At 52.1% G+C, this 18,908-nt stretch overlaps 1 protein-coding gene across 1 annotated transcript in view; it reads left to right on the forward strand.

The window, feature by feature from the left end:
- The first annotated feature begins 8,197 nt into the window (after positions 1 to 8,197).
- The window catches only part of XKR7 (XK related 7), a 181,287-nt gene continuing 170,576 nt past the window's right edge, over positions 8,198 to 18,908 (forward strand). Inside the window, exon 1 of the mRNA XM_069651008.1 lies at positions 8,198 to 8,987. Coding sequence (XP_069507109.1) covers positions 8,518 to 8,987 — 470 coding nt within the window. The 5' untranslated portion in view covers positions 8,198 to 8,517. The remainder of the gene's footprint in view (positions 8,988 to 18,908) is intronic.

Raw genomic sequence — 18,908 nt, forward strand, 5'->3', positions numbered from 1 at the left:
CTGCAATCACTTTTAATCTCTGTAATGAAGTATTGTTTCAGTGCCTATATGCCACACGATCTAGTCATAACCCCAGCACGAGCGCACCCAGGCTCGTCCGGCGCTAAGGCCCCCAGGCAAAGTAGCCCTGGCTATTTTTATGTGTTGGTTTAGTATTGGGATGGTATTCATTCCTCCGATTGGGGGAGGGATGTGGGTGGGGGAGGGGTGTGGGGAGTTTTATTGAGAAAATTGCTTGGAAAACAGCGGAGAACTACAGCTTACATGTCGCGCCCACGGCAACGGTGGACTCATGGCTACACGCACACGGCCTGGGATGGAGGGGGGAATATGTTGGCCCAGTTCCTTCAGCTGGTAATTGCCATGTTGGGGGATGTTGGCTGATAATGTGAGTTGCATGAGTTGGAATATTAGGGGGCTGGGTAACCCTGCAAAATGCAGAAACTGCAGCTTTACGTTGAAAGACATCATGTTAACGTGCTATTCCTACAGGGGACGCACAGCCTCGCGCCCGCATGTGAGAAATTTGCCAAGGCATGGGGCTCTCAACGGTACTATACTACTTACTCTTCCCAGAATCGGGGGTTATGATTATTATTCACAAGAGTCTCCAATTCAAGCAAAAGTCAGTCTATATTGACCACGTGGGGTGGTATGTACTACTGTTTGGCACCTTGTAGGGCAAGGAAGTGGTATTGTTAAATGTATATGGCCCAAACGTGGATGATCCTGATTTCTATGAACACCTGTCTACACTCCTGTCTGGATTCCCTCTTGTCCCGCTGATATGGGGGGGAGACCTCAATACCATCCTAGAAATCCAACACGACAGATCTGGCTCCAAGCCCCGCCAACTAACCAAAGCAGCCAAGACCATCTTGAATATACAGGCCCACTTTGAATTGGTCGACCCATGGCGGATACTTCACCCTGACTCCCGTGTATTTACCTTTTATTTATTGGTACACGACTCCCATTCCCGCATTGATAAGTGGCTCCTTACTGATACTCTACTAGCAATACTATTTAATATATTAAGCCGCATCGACCCTGGCGCCCAGGCAGTCGCAGCAACACTAGACATACAAAAAGCATTCGACTCAGTCTCGTGGTGGTTTCTGTGGCAGGTGCTCGAGAGGTGCAACTTCGGCCCCCAATTTAGAACTTGGGTTAAACTGTTATACTCATCCCCAATGGCGAGGGTCTGCACTAACAATCTTTGCTCGACACAATTTCAGATAGAGAGGGGCACGAGACAGGGATGCCCCTTCTCGCCACTGATATTTGCTCTGGTCATGGAGCCACTGGCTGACAACATACGTCAGCAGCATTCGCACCGGGGTCTGCACTTTCTGGCACCGCTGAGATAATCTCACTATATGCTGACGACGCCCTTCTTTTCGTTCGACAACCCGAAACCAACCTATCCCCAATACTAGCAGACATATCTGTTTTGGCGAATTATGGGGTCTCCGAGTGAACTGTAATAAATCTATCCTTTTTCCACTGACCAAAGCCACTGCCAACCCCCCCCCCCTCCTAGACCTGCAGGGCTTTGCTTGGGCCCAATCTGACTTCACATACCTAGGGGTAGTAATCACACGTGACCCTGTCTCTCTATATGAAATCAACTATGGCACTTATCTAGCCAAGTTAGCTCGAAAGTGCGCCGGGTCGGTGAACCTCCCAATAACCCTAGCGGGCAGGATTGCCGTTCTTAAAATGGTGATTTTACCCCAATTACTTTACAGATTCTTAAATGTCCCAATCTGGCCTGGCCGGGACTTTTTCACAGTACTCGTCCGAATCACTAACTCTTTTCTCTGGCACTCGGGTGCGGTCCGCCTAAAGCTCATGACCTTAACGACCCCGACGATCAAGGGGGGCCTTGGAGCCCCCAATTTCGAGGGGTACTGGATAGCTGCCAAAGCCCATTATGCATTGTTCTGGTTTGTTCCCTCAGATCCTCCCCCGCATGCCGCATGTTAAATTAGAGCGCCTAGCCATGGACGAGTGTGATATCCGTGCTCTGTTGTTGCCCAACAGCACGGCTCAGTTTGAACCACTGGATCCGGTGGGAGCAACTGCCCAGGCCTTAACCAGGCTATGGAAACAAATGGGGACCTCCCCCTCTGGAACTTCTTCCCTCACTCCCCCCGGGTGGACTCCAAGATAGTGGACCGATGGGCAGCGGCAGGTTTTTTAACTATTCGAGATGTGTTTGCACAAGGCGCCTTTACAGAATGGAGTGAGCTCCCTAGACATCTGCGGGGCAGACAGGCTTTTTGGTTACAGCATGCCGGCTTGCGGCAGGTGTTGAAAACTAGGCTCCCTGACTTCCCCATCATCGCAAAAGATGATCCAATCCTATTGGAAATCATTGGCACCGCGTCCATGAGGGGTAAGGTTTCCAGATTATACACCACATTTCAAGCACAAGCATCCCTCCCATTCACTAAACTTAGAGAGTCCTGGGCCAGGGACTTGGACGTTGAGCTGACCGACCAGCGCTGGAACTACATGTGTGCCCTCTCACGTACAATCTCATTCAACTCCCGTTTCAAATTAATTCAATATAAACTGTTAAATAGATTCCATTACACACCGACAAGGCTACACCTTATGTCACATGAACATCCGCATACGTGCCCTAGATGCAATTTTGGAAATGCCGACTATATGCATATGATATGGTCGTGTCCCCAAATAGCCCCGTTTTGGCCTCAGTCTGCACGGCTCTATCAGACATGGTGGAATGCACTATTTCCCCATCCTCGCTAACCTGCTTCTTCTACGAACTACCACCACTAAGCCGGGGCCTCAAGAAATTATCAAGAAATTATCAAGAAAAAGTCTGGGGCTCCTCCTGGCAACCCGTTGTATCCTCCTGTTATGGATTCAACCCAGACCCCCCACACATGAACAGTGGCTCTGCGCTCTCACGTGGGCATCGGACACCGAGGAGTGTTGGATTCTATCACAACCAAGCAGATCTAGACCGAAAGACATTTGGGGTCCCTTCCGACAATATGTTTCCTCCACGTCTGTAGAGTCTGGGGAAGATATGGACACGCCGCCTTTTCCCCCTCCCGTAGCTGGCTGGCGGCAATACGTGCGGACCACATGTTTGACCAGATGCTTGCTTCCCTCACGAGTTTCGGGGTGACAGGGTCTTGCTGATGTATTTGCAATATGTTGAATATGCTACAAATGCTTTAGTGCTCTGAAATGTTAAGTTTGTTCTCTGCTGTGATGCCAAGCTAACTGTTAAATAAAGTTTATAAAAAAAAAAAAGAAAACATGTGTGGCTAATTAGCATACATTTTCCTATGAGTGCTGCACAACAAACACATAGTCAAGTGTACTCCTCGGGGGACACAGCCTACAGGCGCAGTCCTCCCTGTCACATTAACTGGATTATGACAGCCACAGGTACATCAAAGCATCTCTGAAGGCAAAAGGCAACACTTTCCCCCGCCATGGCCAGCCTAATTAAAATATCAAAGGCTCCATGGATCCGCCCTGCCCATTTTTAAGTTCTGTGTGGTGGCTGTGCATACTGATGAGAGTTAATTGAAGCAGACCTGCGCTCTTCAACTGTTCACTGAATTTACAAAGGGCAGGAAACCCCAACATCTTTTTGATATGCAATATGACAGCTTGAATCTAGCTCCCACCCCTCTGTACGAAGGGCAGTGAATATCATGTCTGGGACAACTGTTTAGAGTAGGCAACCCCTGCAGGGCAACCCCCTTTTCAGAGGGAAGAAGTATGTGATTTGATGGGGACAGAATGTCTGTTTTCACCACAATTTTCAAGGGAGACCTGTGCTTTGATCAGGAGCCACAGAGAGCTCAATTAACCAGAGAGTCACTTTGATCCACAACAGACAGCAAGATGGGTGGGACTTAGTAGTACATGTTGTCACCTCTTGACTTTCTTGTTGCAAAGCACTCTGGTTATGACCTCACGCATAACAGGATTGATTCATTTAGGTAGGCTTAGCCTGCACCAATCACTAGAGCCCATTTGGCTTTAAAAAAGTTTGAGCCCGTCTTTTGGCAGATCATCCAACGACTTCGAAAGGAGTAAGAAGGACTCATTTGGACCTTGGCTGAAGGCACAGTCTGCCTTAAAACTTTCTGCCAGTCAAGGAAGGGCAGGATTTCCAAGAGAGAAGCAAGACCCCTCCCCTAAACATCTCCCAGGGATCAGAGGGAGATACCAGACTCAGAATACTTGTCCAGAAGCTCCAGAACCGGTACCGGGAGGATAACTCAGCGGCAACGTGCCTGCCTTGGAAGCAAGACGACACGGAGCATCACAGGTTCAATCCCCGGGTCCGTGCTTAGAGACCTCTGGGTATTAAGCATGTTATAAATAACCTATCATATCATACCCAGCCAGCGCACAGCGCGCCCTCCTAGGTTCTGGCAAGCTTCCCAGGTGGGAAGTGTGGTGGGAAGTGTCAGAGAGTCTCCGACCAAAGGACAAGGCAGTTGCCTGGAAAGACTCTCCTCAGCTTTGGGCTGTCCGCCTTAAAGGATGACACGAGCCCTGCGAAGAAGCTAGGAGGAGTGCCAAAACAAGCATCAACCAGTGTACATCTTTTAAGGACATTTTCTCGAGGCAGTTGAGCCCTCAAATCGCGACTGGCTTCACCACTGACTGTTGTCACGCTGCAGTCACTAATGTCGCCCAAGATGCCTCGTCCAGCATTCTAGATCCGCAAAAGAGCAGAGAGACAATGATTCTTGATCCCGAGCCGCCATGTAGGCCAGCCTGCAGCTGCCCGTTTAGCCTCACTTGTCGAACTGCTTGCTGCTTGATACCCGCAGCTGTCTCCCGTCTTGAATTCTGTCGCAGGAGCTGAAAAGCATCCTGGTACCAACTCAACGCTGTCAGACATCAAGATCCTCTCAAGCACCAGGTACATTGTGGTTCTGTCCGCCTGGTTCTTCTTCAAATGCCCTTAGTGACATTTACGACCCCTTGCTCCTTTGGTGCTGAAACCAAATAACCTTGAACAGTTAAGACTGATTCTTTTACCGACAACCCTCCTGTCAGTATCCAGAGTGCATCCCTTTCCTTTGTGAAACTGTCAGTCCTCTGCGTACCTTTACAGGGTGGGCTGTATTTTGTAGTGTGCTAGAACTGTCTGTTGTAATAATAATAAAGTACATATTTTTATCCCACCTTGACTGGACAGTCACATTTATTATTAAGTAATAATTGTATTTTCGCTGCGTTGCAACTAACCAACGATCCATGACCTTGCAGAGTTAAGCCTGCCGTTCCGTCCACATTACCAAAATTGGACAAGGAGGTTTATAATTTACTTGTGATTCCAATCTGTTCGGATCCCTTGTGGTGCACTAGAGGTGTGGGGCTGTTGATGGTTTATAAATCGATATTCTTCCCTACACCACTGGTGCCCAGGAGATTGATTCATCGCAGCCAGGACCAACCTCTACCAAGACCAGAAAAAGACTAACAGACACTTGAAATCCAGCAACAAGCGTAGGGCCTGAGATAGAACATTGACAACTTTTTTGGGTGGGGGTAAGAAAACCGACCAACCACCAGCCAACCAGCCAAGCAAGAAGGGAAAGTATCTCTTCCCTAAACTTATTAAGTTATCCTTTTGCTATAGTGGTAGGGTCAGAGATTAGTACACAATAGATTTGGAAAGCAGAGTTTTTGTGAGACGTCCTGGCGAGCACCTGTTTATTTCTTTCTTTGAAGAATAGGGAATTCATCTTAGATCTAGGGACAGGTGAGGCATTCATTCCTTTAATAGAATCCCTCTATTGAAAGACATGTCCTTGGGCCCATCTCCTATCTCTGACTTTCCACACTGCCTATATCAGAGGGTCTCTTTTTGGCCTGTCAGAGTTTATCCCAGGGACATCAATTCACCAAAATGCCAGGGGTAGCGGAAGTGACATCACACAACCCTTGGCCTCTGATGACATCACAGGAAGTGATGTCAATTGACCCGCCCCGAAGTGGCATCAGGAGAAGCGATGGAACACAACCTTTCACCCTTTGACAAAACAGGAAGTGGCATCACATAGCATTGTTCCTAAGTACACTAAGCAAAATATGAATATGATATCACTGTAATGTGAAATCCATTTCATACAAGAATGGATCACCATATGTATCGTTAATATCAGTGTGTATAGGCCCATATTACCAAATTACTGTGAATGCAAGCAGACGTCCAAGGCCAAATGATAATGATGTGTTATTATATAGCACTTACGCGTAAGCGCTTTATATAAAATATACATACAATATCCCCCAACCTGTGTTGGTACTCATTTATCAACCTCAGAAGGATGAAAGGCTGAGTTGTCCTTGCCGAGATTTGAACCTGCAGTTTACACACAAACATCGTAGCAGCAAGCACTCACCCCACTGAGCTATTTTACTGGCTATAGCTATCTTATCGGCTATCGTAAAATTAGCAAGTACATGTCTGAATGTTCTCAAAGTCAGAAAGCAAATTACACTCTGTAGTGGATACCATTCAACTGGTAACTGAGATTTAATAGCAGGCCAGTCCATCTGCAGGTCTGGTGCAAAGTTGGCCACGTGTCAAGCCTATGTGGGTCTACTTTACAGGCTTCAGAGATTGGCAAAATAAATACCATTGGGAAGGTTAATAACTGTGTATTCAAGAATTTAGAGTAGTGAAGGGAAAGCAGCGCACTCACACAGCATCCCGTACTCTGGGCACTCGTTACCTCATACATACAAACAGACATCCTGAACAGCATGCCAGGGAGGCAGGAAAGATAGACACATTACAACAACGCACAAATTGTGGCACATTGAAATCAAGGGCCACTTTATGTGCTGTGGTCAAACATTTCTACACTGTACGCAAGCTTTAACGAGTCTAGCAATTATTGTATAGAATTCCAGAAAGACAAATTATTAGTTATTCCTATTCTTTTTTTATTTAGGGTAACTGCTCAAAGTGTTATACTTGTGGAACCCCCTGTGTTTTTTAGAGGCCTGAACAAGAAATCCAGCCACTCCAGAAACAAAGCGCCACATGGTGCTGGTGCCAGCCGAGGAGCTTCCATTTAAACAAAAATGTCTTTTTTTTTTTTTTTAGGGATAGCAAGGGAGACCACAGAGGTAGCAGGTGCAACCAGAGCAGCTCCTGCCTTCCTGGCAGGTGACAGGTCTTTCCCAGGGAAGACACAAGCTTAGCGCAAATAATGTGTTTTAAGAGCCCCTAACTAGGGAGGTCCCAAGTAGCCAAGCTGATAATAACATTACATTCATAGATTTTGTCCAGTATAATTGTGGAGTCCCAGAGATCGGCATGGCATAACCAGACAGTGGGTCATCTGCCACCAGATCATGCAGCCCACAATTATATAATTTAATCAGGATTGACAGAGGGATCTGATTAGCAGACCTCACTTTCAGAGACTGAGCTACCCGCATCATTTTATTACTAAAAAATAAAAAGGCTCCCACTATTGCACCCTCAGAGGTGGCATTCCAAACCCGGGAGCCAAGTGGTAGAAGTGGTGTTGGAGCAGTTTACTCAAGTGCACAGCTCTTTGGAAAGGGGCAGAGGGCAAACTCCGATGTTAAGCAAGATGTGAAAGGGACAGGTAGCGCATTACCAAAAGGACGAAAACAGTGCTGCTGAAAAAGAATGCGATTTACACTATTCTGTTATTTTACTTTCAGACAGGTAGGTGGGAAGGCTATGCAATGCCACTGGGGATTAAGAGAACGTCTGCAACTGATTATAATGCAGTGACGGGCGGAAGGGGGGGGGTAGAGGCATGGATCAGCGGGTGGTGAGCATATAGAGGGGTGGGTGGATGACTGGGTGAATGCACAGGTGATTGATACACAAGCAGACTGATGAATACATGCACAGAAGCATGCACGGATGGACAATCGGGTGGCTGGACGAGAGACACGTGAGTGGACGGATGGGTTTGAGAAGGATAGGCAGATTAAAGGATGGGTGTAAGAATAGACAGAGCCATTACATCCCAGGATGATGGATGGATGCATGATGGTGAATACAGGGATAGATGAATGCACACGGATAGCCCGCCTGCCACATCCCACCCTCTGTCCCCCACGCTTCGTGCCCTTCCCTCCCCTAACAGACCCCTCCCAAGGCCTCTCCTCCTCGTTTCCCACCTCGATCGTGTACTTCTCCCCTTCTAGGCTCGTGTTCTTTGGACTGCCTCCTCTCACCCCCCGCCCCGTCCCCCCCTACACCTTGTCCCCAGCAGACCCACCGCCTGGTCCTCTCCCCTCGCCTCTCGCACGCGCCCCATCCCAGGCGGACCCTCCTAGCCGCTCCCATCTCTCGACCCCTCCCCCATACCTTATCCATCCTGGCGTCTCTCCTCGTTTTCCCACCCCTCCTATCTCTCGCTTTCCACTCCTGTCCCCTCCCATCTCCATCCTTTGCCACCCCACCCCCTCCCGGGCCCTCCGGAAGTCTCGCCCCTTCTCGCCTCCATCATGGCCGCTAAGTCGGACGGCGGCGGCGGCGGCGCGCTGGGGGCGGCGGGGGCCCGGGGGCCCCGGGAGTACCGGCTGCGGGACTGCCTGTGGGTGCTGCTGGCGCTGCTCGTCTTCTTCTCGGACGGGGCCTCGGACCTCTGGCTGGCGGCGGACTACCTGCTGCGGGGGCAGCGCTGGTGGTTCGGGCTCACGCTGCTCTTCGTGCTCCTGCCCTCGCTGGTGGTGCAGCTGCTCAGCTTCAGGTGGTTCGTGTATGACCATTCGAGCCCGGGCCCGGCCAGCGCCGCCGTGCGGGTGCCGGGCGCCAAGGAGGGCGCCGGCGGCTGCGCCAGCACCAAGGACAGCGCCCGAGCCGGCGGCGGCGTCCCGGCGGTGCCTCCGGCCGCGGCGGGCGCCAGCTGCTGCCGCCTCTGCGGCTGGGTCCTGCAGAGCCTGATCCACCTGCTGCAGCTGGGCCAGGTCTGGAGGTGAGCGGGGCTGCGGGCCTGCGGGGCGACCCGCTCGCCGGGTAGTGGGGAGGATGAGGGGCCACGGGGGAGGGTGCAGGCACAGGCCATTGGATAACTCGTGCACGGGGCAGGTCTGGGGGCAAGGGGTGGGGGCAGTGAATGCATCTGAAGGAGTGGCTTGAAGGTAAGCTTTTGGGGAGTGGGAGAGTGACAGGCTACTGCCTCAAACCAGCACAGGATAATGCGTGAAGCATCATCAGGGCAGATTTGCAGGGAAGGGGCCACGTGAAACCATAGGGCAAGGGCTATAGCACCCCAAAGCAGGCCTGGGGACAAGGGGGGAGTGTGGGGTACTGGGGCCGTGAGACCACACGACAAGGGGTAAACCATCCTCGGGGCAGATGTGTAGGGGGATTGCAACCCCACAGGGCAAGGGATAACGCATACATAATTGATGCATGTCTGCGAGGGGCGGGTAAGGGGAAGCTGGCCTGATGTACCATGGACAGGGAATAAAGGACCCACGGGATGAACAGGACTGGAGGCCAGGTGGGCATGAGTTGATAGGGCATGTGCCCACGGAATAATGGGCAAATGGACCTCATGATACTGCTGAAATCACCACAGGAAACCGGGGAAGTTGGGTGAGAACCTACAGGGCACGAGCTTTAGCAGGCCTGGAGGTAAGCGGGGCGTGGGGGAGAAATGGGGTCGAGGAGGCGGGAACCTTTAGGCTGGGGTAGAACATCAACTTTCCAGATCTTGGAGGTAAGGGACTGAGATGGAGAACGCGGAGAGGGGGCGAGAAACTACAGGCTGGGGTGTAACGCAGCCACATGTCAGGGCATGTCTTGGTGGTAATGGGACGGAGGGCACAGCTCTGTGGAAGGTGGGTAAGAAACTACAGGCTGGGGAGTAAAGCATCCACAGGCCAGGCGGGTCTTGGTAGTAATGGGGAGGGGAGCACAGCTCTGGGAGATGGGTAAGAAACTACAGGCTGAGGAGTAAAGCATCCACAGGCCAGGCGGGTCTTGGTAGTAATGGGGAGGGGAGCACAGCTCTGAGCGATAGGTAAGAAACTACAGGCTGGGGAGTAAAGCATCCACAGGCCAGGGCCGGTCTTGGTAGTAATGGGGAGGGGAGCACAGCTCTGGGAGATGGGTAAGAAACTACAGGCTGAGGAGTAAAGCATCCACAGGCCAGGGCCGGTCTTGGTGGTAATGGGACGGGAGCACAGCTCTGGGAGATGGGTAAGAAACTACAGGCTGAGGAGTAAAGCATCCACAGGCCAGGGCCGGTCTTGGTGGTAATGGGACAGGGCACAGCTCCGTGGAAGGTGGGTAAGAAACTACATGCTAGGGAGTAAAGCATCCACAGGCCAGGGCAGGTCTTGCTGGTAATGGAATGGGGGCACAGCTCTGTGGAAGGTGGGTAAGAAACTACAGGCTGGGGAGTAAAGCATCCACAGCCCAGGGCAGGTCTTGGTGGTAATGGGACGGGGGGCACAGCGCTGTGGAAGGTGGGAAAGCAACTACAGGCTGGGGAGTAAAGCATCCACAGGCCAGGGCAGGTCTTGGTAGTAATGGGGAGGGGAGCACAGCTCTGGGAGTTGGGTAAGAAACTACAGGCTGGGGAGTAAAGCATCCACAGGCCAGGGTAGGTCTTGGTGGTAATGGAGAGGGGAGCACAGCTCTGGGAGATGGGTAAGAAACTACAGGCTGAGGAGTAAATCATCCACAGGCCAGGGCCGGTCTTGGTGGTAACGGGACGGGGGCACAGCTCTGTGCAAGGTGGGTAAGAAACTACAGGCTGAGGAGTAAAGCATCCACAGGCCAGGGCAGGTCTTGGTGGTAATGGGGAGGGGAGCACAGCTCTGTGGAAGGTGGGTAAGAAACTACAGGCTGAGGAGTAAAGCATCCACAGGCCAGGGCAGGTCTTGGTGGTAATGGGGAGGGGAGCACAGCTCTGGGAGATGGGTAAGAAACTACAGGCTGGGTAGTAAAGCATCCAAAGGCCAGGGCAGGTCTTGGTGGTAATGGGACGGGGGCACAGCTCTATGGAAGGTGGGTAAGAAACTACAGGCTGAGGAGTAAAGCATCCGCAGGCCAGGGTAGGTCTTGGTGGTAATGGAGAGGGGAGCACAGCTCTGGGAGATGGGTAAGAAACTACAGGCTGAGGAGTAAATCATCCACAGGCCAGGGCCGGTCTTGGTGGTAACGGGACGGGGGCACAGCTCTGTGCAAGGTGGGTAAGAAACTACAGGCTGAGGAGTAAAGCATCCACAGGCCAGGGCAGGTCTTGGTGGTAATGGGGAGGGGAGCACAGCTCTGTGGAAGGTGGGTAAGAAACTACAGGCTGAGGAGTAAAGCATCCACAGGCCAGGGTAGGTCTTGGTGGTAATGGAGAGGGGAGCACAGCTCTGGGAGATGGGTAAGAAACTACAGGCTGAGGAGTAAATCATCCACAGGCCAGGGCCGGTCTTGGTGGTAACGGGACGGGGGCACAGCTCTGTGCAAGGTGGGTAAGAAACTACAGGCTGAGGAGTAAAGCATCCACAGGCCAGGGCAGGTCTTGGTGGTAATGGGGAGGGGAGCACAGCTCTGTGGAAGGTGGGTAAGAAACTACAGGCTGAGGAGTAAAGCATCCACAGGCCAGGGCAGGTCTTGGTGGTAATGGGGACGGGGGCACAGCTCTGTGCAAGGTGGGTAAGAAACTACAGGCTGAGGAGTAAAGCATCCACAGGCCAGGGCAGGTCTTGGTGGTAATGGGGAGGGGAGCACAGCTCTGTGGAAGGTGGGTAAGAAACTACAGGCTGAGGAGTAAAGCATCCACAGGCCAGGGCAGGTCTTGGTGGTATTGGGGAGGGGAGCACAACTCTGGGAGATGGGTAAGAAACTACAGGCTGAGGAGTAAAGCATCCACAGGCCAGGGCAGGTCTTGGTGGTAATGGGGACGGGGGCACAGCTCTGTGCAAGGTGGGTAAGAAACTACAGGCTGAGGAGTAAATGATCCACAAGGCGGCTATTGTTATGCGTGGGCTATGGGGTAAGGTGGGGTGTGGTATTGTGCTCACAAGATACTGCCTGCAACCACCGCAGGCAGAAGGAGATCTGGGGAGCAAGAGACCGCAGGGCAGATCTGGAAGTAAAGTGGGGGGGGGGCGAGAGAAGGGGCGGCAGCTGTTGCGTACGACCACACAGGGCAAGGAAGCAGTATGCTGGCGACAGTTACCCATATTATTCCCCAATGATTACTGACACATTGTGTAAGTGTTGCCAATAAAAAGGGAGTGGGTTTTTATTGTACATTACGTAATATTACCCAAAATAGTCATAATAATAATAACTATATCATACATAATGTACACCTTTGGGCACGAGGTCCAGGGTTGTGCCCCCTAGCCTGTGCCGCCTTTCTCTTCCCACGACGTGGGTCCCGGTCGGGGCCCTGTAACGTGGACCCCGTTCGTGGCCCTGTATTTCTCCGCTTCTCCCCTTTTGTCCTTCTTTTCTTGGGTGGGCGGGTTCTTGCGTGGTGCTCCGTACAGGTTAGTGTTGTTTGCTGCCCAGGCAGCCTCTTACATTCCTCTCCTGATGGCATCCGGCCCTGTCAGTGTGTGGGGGCGGCTTACCCCGCCCCCGGCCGCCTGGTGCTGACCACAGTTGGTGCCTCCTGGTGACCCTCGCAGGTCACCTGCCTCCCCTGGGTTTCTCAGGTAGATACGGCACATGTTGACGTGCCGCACACCTTGTGAGGCCCGAGCCTGCCCTTCCCGGCTCTTTGTAGCTGGCTGGGGGAGGTGCAGACCCTGCGTCTGGCCGCCAGTGTTCTGCACCCCCCCCTTACGCTCTCTTGCCCCCCAGGTTACTTGCCCGCGCTTGTGAGCTGCGGGGTTCCCCCTCAGCAGAGCTGTCTAGAACTAGGGAGGAGAGGAGGGGCGCGGAACCCCACAGGCAGGTGGTAACACATCCAAAGGGTAGGCCTGGCGGGCAGGAAGGCTTGGCGGCAGCTGGGCACGGGATAATGCATTCTGTCTGAAACAGACTGATGGGAAGGGGAGGCCCCTCTCAAAATAATGTGGGCTCTGCATGGGATACAGGTAGGGTGACCAGATTTAAAAAGTAAAAAACCGGGACAGGGCAACTAACATAAAAGTAGGACTAACTCTTGAAAGTGGCACTGTCAAGGCACTACACTTAAGTAGCGTTTGGAGGAGAGGCGGTTTCAGTGTTACTGTTAAAATAAACACATTTTATAATCAATTTCTAACAAACGAACACTATCTTAATTTGTAAAATGCAGCATTTCTTCTTTGCGAGCTATGCCTGCCAGCTATGAAGACACACTACCAAAAACCGGGACCACTGCAGTTTCCAATGGGAACATAATCTTGAGAAAGGGGGACAGAGCAGCAAAAACCGGGACAGTCCCGGAAAAACCGGGACGTCTGGTCACCCTAGATACAGGGTGACTCGGGCGAGGGGAAATGTGTGCGAGGACACGGGGCACGACGAGAGCTACCACACGAGGATGTGGGCAGCAGCATTGGGGCTGGCCTGGGCATCGGAGGGTGTGGAAAGGGAGCTGGGGCCAAGGATCCGCACGTCATCTACCCACAGTGCAGGTCTGGGGGTGAGAGGCGCGATGTCGAGCAAGGGGTGTAATGCCCCACATGCCTCCTGGTGGCATGCAGCGGCCGTGCAACTGTGTGTTAAGGGTACACATCCAGTGCGTACCATGAAGGACTGGATTCCCTCTGCCAGCTCCTTCTTTTCATTCCCCATACATAGCCTGAGGCTATGCATATTTTTGTGGGCTTGTTGCCCCTCCGGCTGGCTGGCACCGACGGCCATTCACGCCTGGGTGCGGCCACCTTCTCTCCCGTTGTTCTTTTCCCCCTTCCTCTTCCTGTCCTTGGGCTTGTCCCCCGCACCCTGGTGTGTTTTCCTCCTGGTAAGTGTTTGTGTGAAAAGGTGGTGGGGGTAGGGGGAAATGGCACCAAAAACTTCCTGTGTTGTTCTGCTGCTTATGGCAGCCCTTAGATATGTGTGTGTGTTATGTCACCCTGAGCCCACCGATTACTCCCCCGTGCCCCCTAGCTGCAAGGGTGCCCCATTACGCGGCACTGGCCACAAAGCAGGTATGGGTCCTTTCTGGAGGCAGGAGACATCCCCAGAGGAAGGGCTACACTAGCTATTGGAACGGTCTGGGGCAAGGGTTAAGGACCCTGCAGGATAATGCCTGAAATACCTACGCGCCCGGGTGGGCCACCTCAGAACAAGGTTAGCCACCCAATGGGCAGGGGCAACCCACCCACAGAACATGGCTGGACCATCTCAAAACAAGGGTAAGCAAGTAGAGGATATGGAGTAAAGCAGCCAGATGGCATGGAGTAAACTATCCATCTCAGGAAAAGGGTAACCCAAGTGGAGGTCAGGGAGTAAACATGCCACTGTTCAGGGTCTGAACCGCCCCTGTACCCGCAGGTATATGATCTGCATGGTGGGGAGTAAACCATTCGCAAGTTTTGGGGGACACATCCTCTGGTCAGGGGGTGCTCCGGCCAGAGTGGCGACGAACCTCCCACAGGGCGTGGCCTAAGCTACACTTCAGCAGGTGGTGACCCATCCACAGGAGTCGAGGTGAACCCTCAGCGGGACGGGGGCCTACCATGAATGGGAGAGGCATCACACAATCCTCAGGGCATAGGGCAGAAATTCCCTTGGGCCGGCGGCTCTCCATTCAGAACGGGGATTAACATTGCACAAAGGACTGCTTAACCCTTTCAGGGAGGGTCGGAGTAGAGCAGCTCCAGGGAAGCTGGAGACCAGCCACAAGGCCTTGGTTAAGCCCCTGAAAGAGCTGGGGGTAAACAGTCCGCACATCAAAGGGTAAACCACTCACAGTAGATGTTTTTGTTGAGTAGTGTTTTGACTTATGTCTTTTATTTATTTTGGAATCTTCTATTTCTTCTTTTAATTTTGCATATCTGAATCCACTACCCGCCTCTGTACTGAAATGGGATATGTTTGGTTTGTCTTATATTTATCAATTATTGTCAATTATATTGATGAATATGATTTGTGGATATGTCCTTGTATGATTATTGACATTGTTTACAACGTGACCATTTTTGGACCATGTTTGTTAATTTCACAAATATTACAATACAATGGACGATTCACAGCCTTGAAAACGACCAGGTGGTCGAAACACGTGTCGGCTGTTCAATACGTGGAATAAACTCCATAATCTTTGTTGACTTATCTGTTTACTACTAGATAGAATTTTGTGATATTTTGATATGGTTTCAGATCAACTACCAATCTGAGCGCGAGTGGCCCTCCTGGATCTTTAAATACTTCACTCACAGTACCGGGCGAACCCCATTTTCATGAAAAAGGGGCTCCACCCAATGATCAGGAGATAAAACATGTACCTGGAAGCAGGAACACACCTCCGATCGTGGGCTAAAGCAACGTGTTTGGAATAGGTAACATTTACAAGTCACACCATTAGTTGAAATCACTTTTCTTTGCTCTACCCACCAATCTGCTAAATTCGGCATTGTCCTACCTTCTTCCAATGACTGCCCCTCTAACCTGTCTATGAACGGTCTTACTCAGGGCAGACTTCCGGACCTGTCATCTGAGGGTTTCTCCTCAGCGGTTCAGTCCTTCCAACCCACAATTTACTCCGATAATTGTAATCCATCGAAATTAAACTGCTCCCGGGGAAACCCCCCTCCAAGGGTCATCAATTCCTCCCGGTCTTAGGCCATCTTTGGGTCTCTTTTTAAACTGGTCTAATCTACAGCTAAAATAAACCAACCTTGATGGCACATGTAGTGCGAGCGAATGCCTTGGAATGTCATGGCCCATGTCATGCATGGAATCCTACAGTGCCTGGCTGGTGGGCACCAGTATCTCTTTGGTGTAGTCCTGGCGTGTACCTGAGGACAGGAGCTAATAAAGACTCATCCCTTACAATCACAAATGGAGTGACATCTCTGCTTTACTCCTGCCTCCATCTCTTAAGGTATTCCCAGGTACAGCCCCCAGGGACAAGGTAACAGCACAGTTGATGGATGTCCAGTCCTCCTTTCCTGTAAGATCACTGAGAATGTTGTGCACACAAGCTTCAATCTCACATACATCAAGTTGGTCTCCTTGAATCCCATCAATCTGGATTCTTTTCTTGTCGAATCGCAGAGCTGGCCCTTCTCTAGGCGGTGAAAGACATCCTTTGGGTGAATGTTAACGAGGGCCCCTGCCTGCTCCTGCTTCATGATCTACTGCCCACTTTCAAGACACTGGATCCCGTCGCCCTCCTCTCCAGCTTATCATTCATGGCCAGTAAGGCCTTGGATCACGCCACACTCCTCTCCAGCTTATCATCGTGCATTGGGAGGAAGGCCTTGGATCACGCCGCACTCCTCTCCAGCTTATCATCGTGCATGGGGAGGAAGGCCTTGGATCACACCGCACTCCTCTCCAGCTTATCATCGTGCATGGAGAATAAGGCCTTGGATCACGCCACACTCCTCTCCAGCTTATCATCGTGCATGGGGAGTAAGGCATTGTATCACGCCGCACTGCTCTCCAGCTTATCATCAGGCATGGAGAGTAAGGCCTTGGATCACGCCGCACTCCGCTTCAATTTATCATCATGCATGGGGAGTAGGGCCTTGGATCACGCCGCACTCCTCTCCAGCTTATCATCGTGCATGGGGAGTAGGGCCTTGGATCACGCCGCACTCCTCTCCAGCTTATCATCGTACATGGGGAATAAGGCCTTGGATCACGCCGCACTCCTCTCCAGTTTATCATCGTGCATGGGGAATAAGGCCTTGGATCACGCCGCACTCCTCTCCAGCTTATCATCGTGCATGGAGAATAAGGCCTTGGATCACGCCGCACTCCTCTCCAGCTTATCATCCTGCATGGGGAGCAAGGCCTTGGATCACGCCGCACAGGGGGTGAGTCGTCTACTGAGCAGCGGGCAATCCAAGCACAGTGCAGGTGTTAGCCCACTCACAGGCTGTGGGGCTAGACCAGTCATAGGGCAGGGGGTAAACCATGACAGGACAGGCGGCCAACCTTCCTCATGACCAGCTGTAAACAGAAACTGTGTAGAGTATGGGGTAATCTAAATTCAGGGCAGGGACTAAACCAGAACAGGGAGGCGTGCCCCCATCGTGGGTATAGCAGGACCAGAGGTTAGGCATCCACAGTACAGAGTAGCATGCCATCTGCAGGGCACTGGGGGAACCATCCGTGTGGCATGGCTTAAACCCTTCATAGGGCATTCATAAATCATCTGCAGACAGGGCTAAGCGGGGCGATGAGAGGCTGGGGCGTAAGAGATTAGGAGGGGTGCTGTTGTCTAAGTGGAGGTGGGAGCCATGATCTAAGTGGAGGTGTGCGCCGTGGTGTAAGTGGAGGTGTGCACTGGGGTGTAAGGTGTAAGTGGAGATGGGTGCCATGGTGTAAATAGAGGCGGGCGGCACGGTGTAAGTAGAGGTGGGTGCCATTGTATCAGTGGAGATGGGTGCCGCGGTGTAAGTGCAGATGCGTGCGGCAGTGTAAGTGGAGGTGGGTTCCGTGGTATAAGGTGTATGTGGAGGTGGGCGCTGTGGTGTAAGGTGTAAGTGGAGGTGGGCGCTGTGGTGTAAGGTGTAAGTGGAGATGGGTGCCACGGTGTAAGTAGAGGTGAGTGCCATGGTGTAAGTAGAGGTGGGTGCCATGGTGTAAGTAGAGGTGGGTGCCGCGGTGTAAGTGGATTTGGGTGCCGCAGTGTAAGTGGATTTGGGTGCCGTGGTGTAAGTGGAGATGGGTGCTGCGGTGTAAGTGGAGATGGGTGCCGCAGTATAAGTGGGTGCCGTGGTGTAAGTGAAGGTGGGCACTGTGGTGTAAGGTGTAAGTGGAGATGGGCACCATGGTGTAAGTGGAGATGGGCGCCATGGTGTAAGTGGAGATGGGCGCTGTGGTGTAAGTGGAGGTGGGCACCATGGTCTAAGCGGTGGTGGGCACTGTGGTGTAACTGGAAGTGGGCGCCATGCTGTAAGTCGGGATGGCCGCCGTGGCGTAAGTGGAGGTGTTCTGGTGCAAGGAATGAGGCACTGTCCAGTGTAAGGGAGGAGGACTGGTTTGGGGTTATTGAGTAGGGGTGCTCTAGTGCAGGGGTGATTATGGCCTGGTTTAAGAAAGCAGGGCTGTTTCAGTGACGAGTAAAGTGATCCTCGAGCCCAGTGCAAGGGAAAGGGGCTCTTCCCGTGTAAGGTAGGGTGGATGCCTCGTGTATTAGAGCCGGGATGCTCCGGTGTAAGGGAAGGGGTGGGAGTCTAGTGTAAAGGAGGAGGGGCGCGGTGGGCTATAGTGTAAGGCGAGGGTGAGCGGAACGAATGATAGTGTGGCATATAGAGGAGGCACGAGCTAGTGCATTAGGGCGTGGATGCTGCGGGGTAGGGGCAGAGGTATCGTCTAATGTGCGCGAGGAGGGCTCTTCTCGTGTAAAGTTGGGGCGGTGCTCCGCTGAAAAGGGGGAATGATGGTGCAGTATATAGAGGAGATGATGAGACGTGGACTAGTGAATAGAGCGGGGACGCTCCGGAGGTAGGGAGGGAGGGTAAGGCGAGGGAGGGGCGCTCTGCACAGTGTGAGGGGGAAGGGATGGTCGCGTGTGCCGAAGAAGAAAGCCACTGTGACCTGAAACGACTCCTCCGCCTGCCGCTGTCCCAGGTCCTGAACACGCGGAGGAAACCCGTCGCCTGGGAATCTTTAGAGCAAACAAGGAATCCAAGAGCACGCGGGACATTTCTGCCAATTACACACCATCATTTATTAAACGTGTCCTGAATATACGCGTCGGTACAACCAGGAGATTCGCGGTGAGAAAATATGAAATCTAAACGCGTGAACACGTGCTCCCGAATCCCCA

This window comes from Ambystoma mexicanum, chromosome 3p, assembly GCF_040938575.1.
Source record: "Ambystoma mexicanum isolate Mex_15411 chromosome 3p, UKY_AmexF1_1, whole genome shotgun sequence".
NCBI lineage: Eukaryota > Metazoa > Chordata > Amphibia > Caudata > Ambystomatidae > Ambystoma > Ambystoma mexicanum.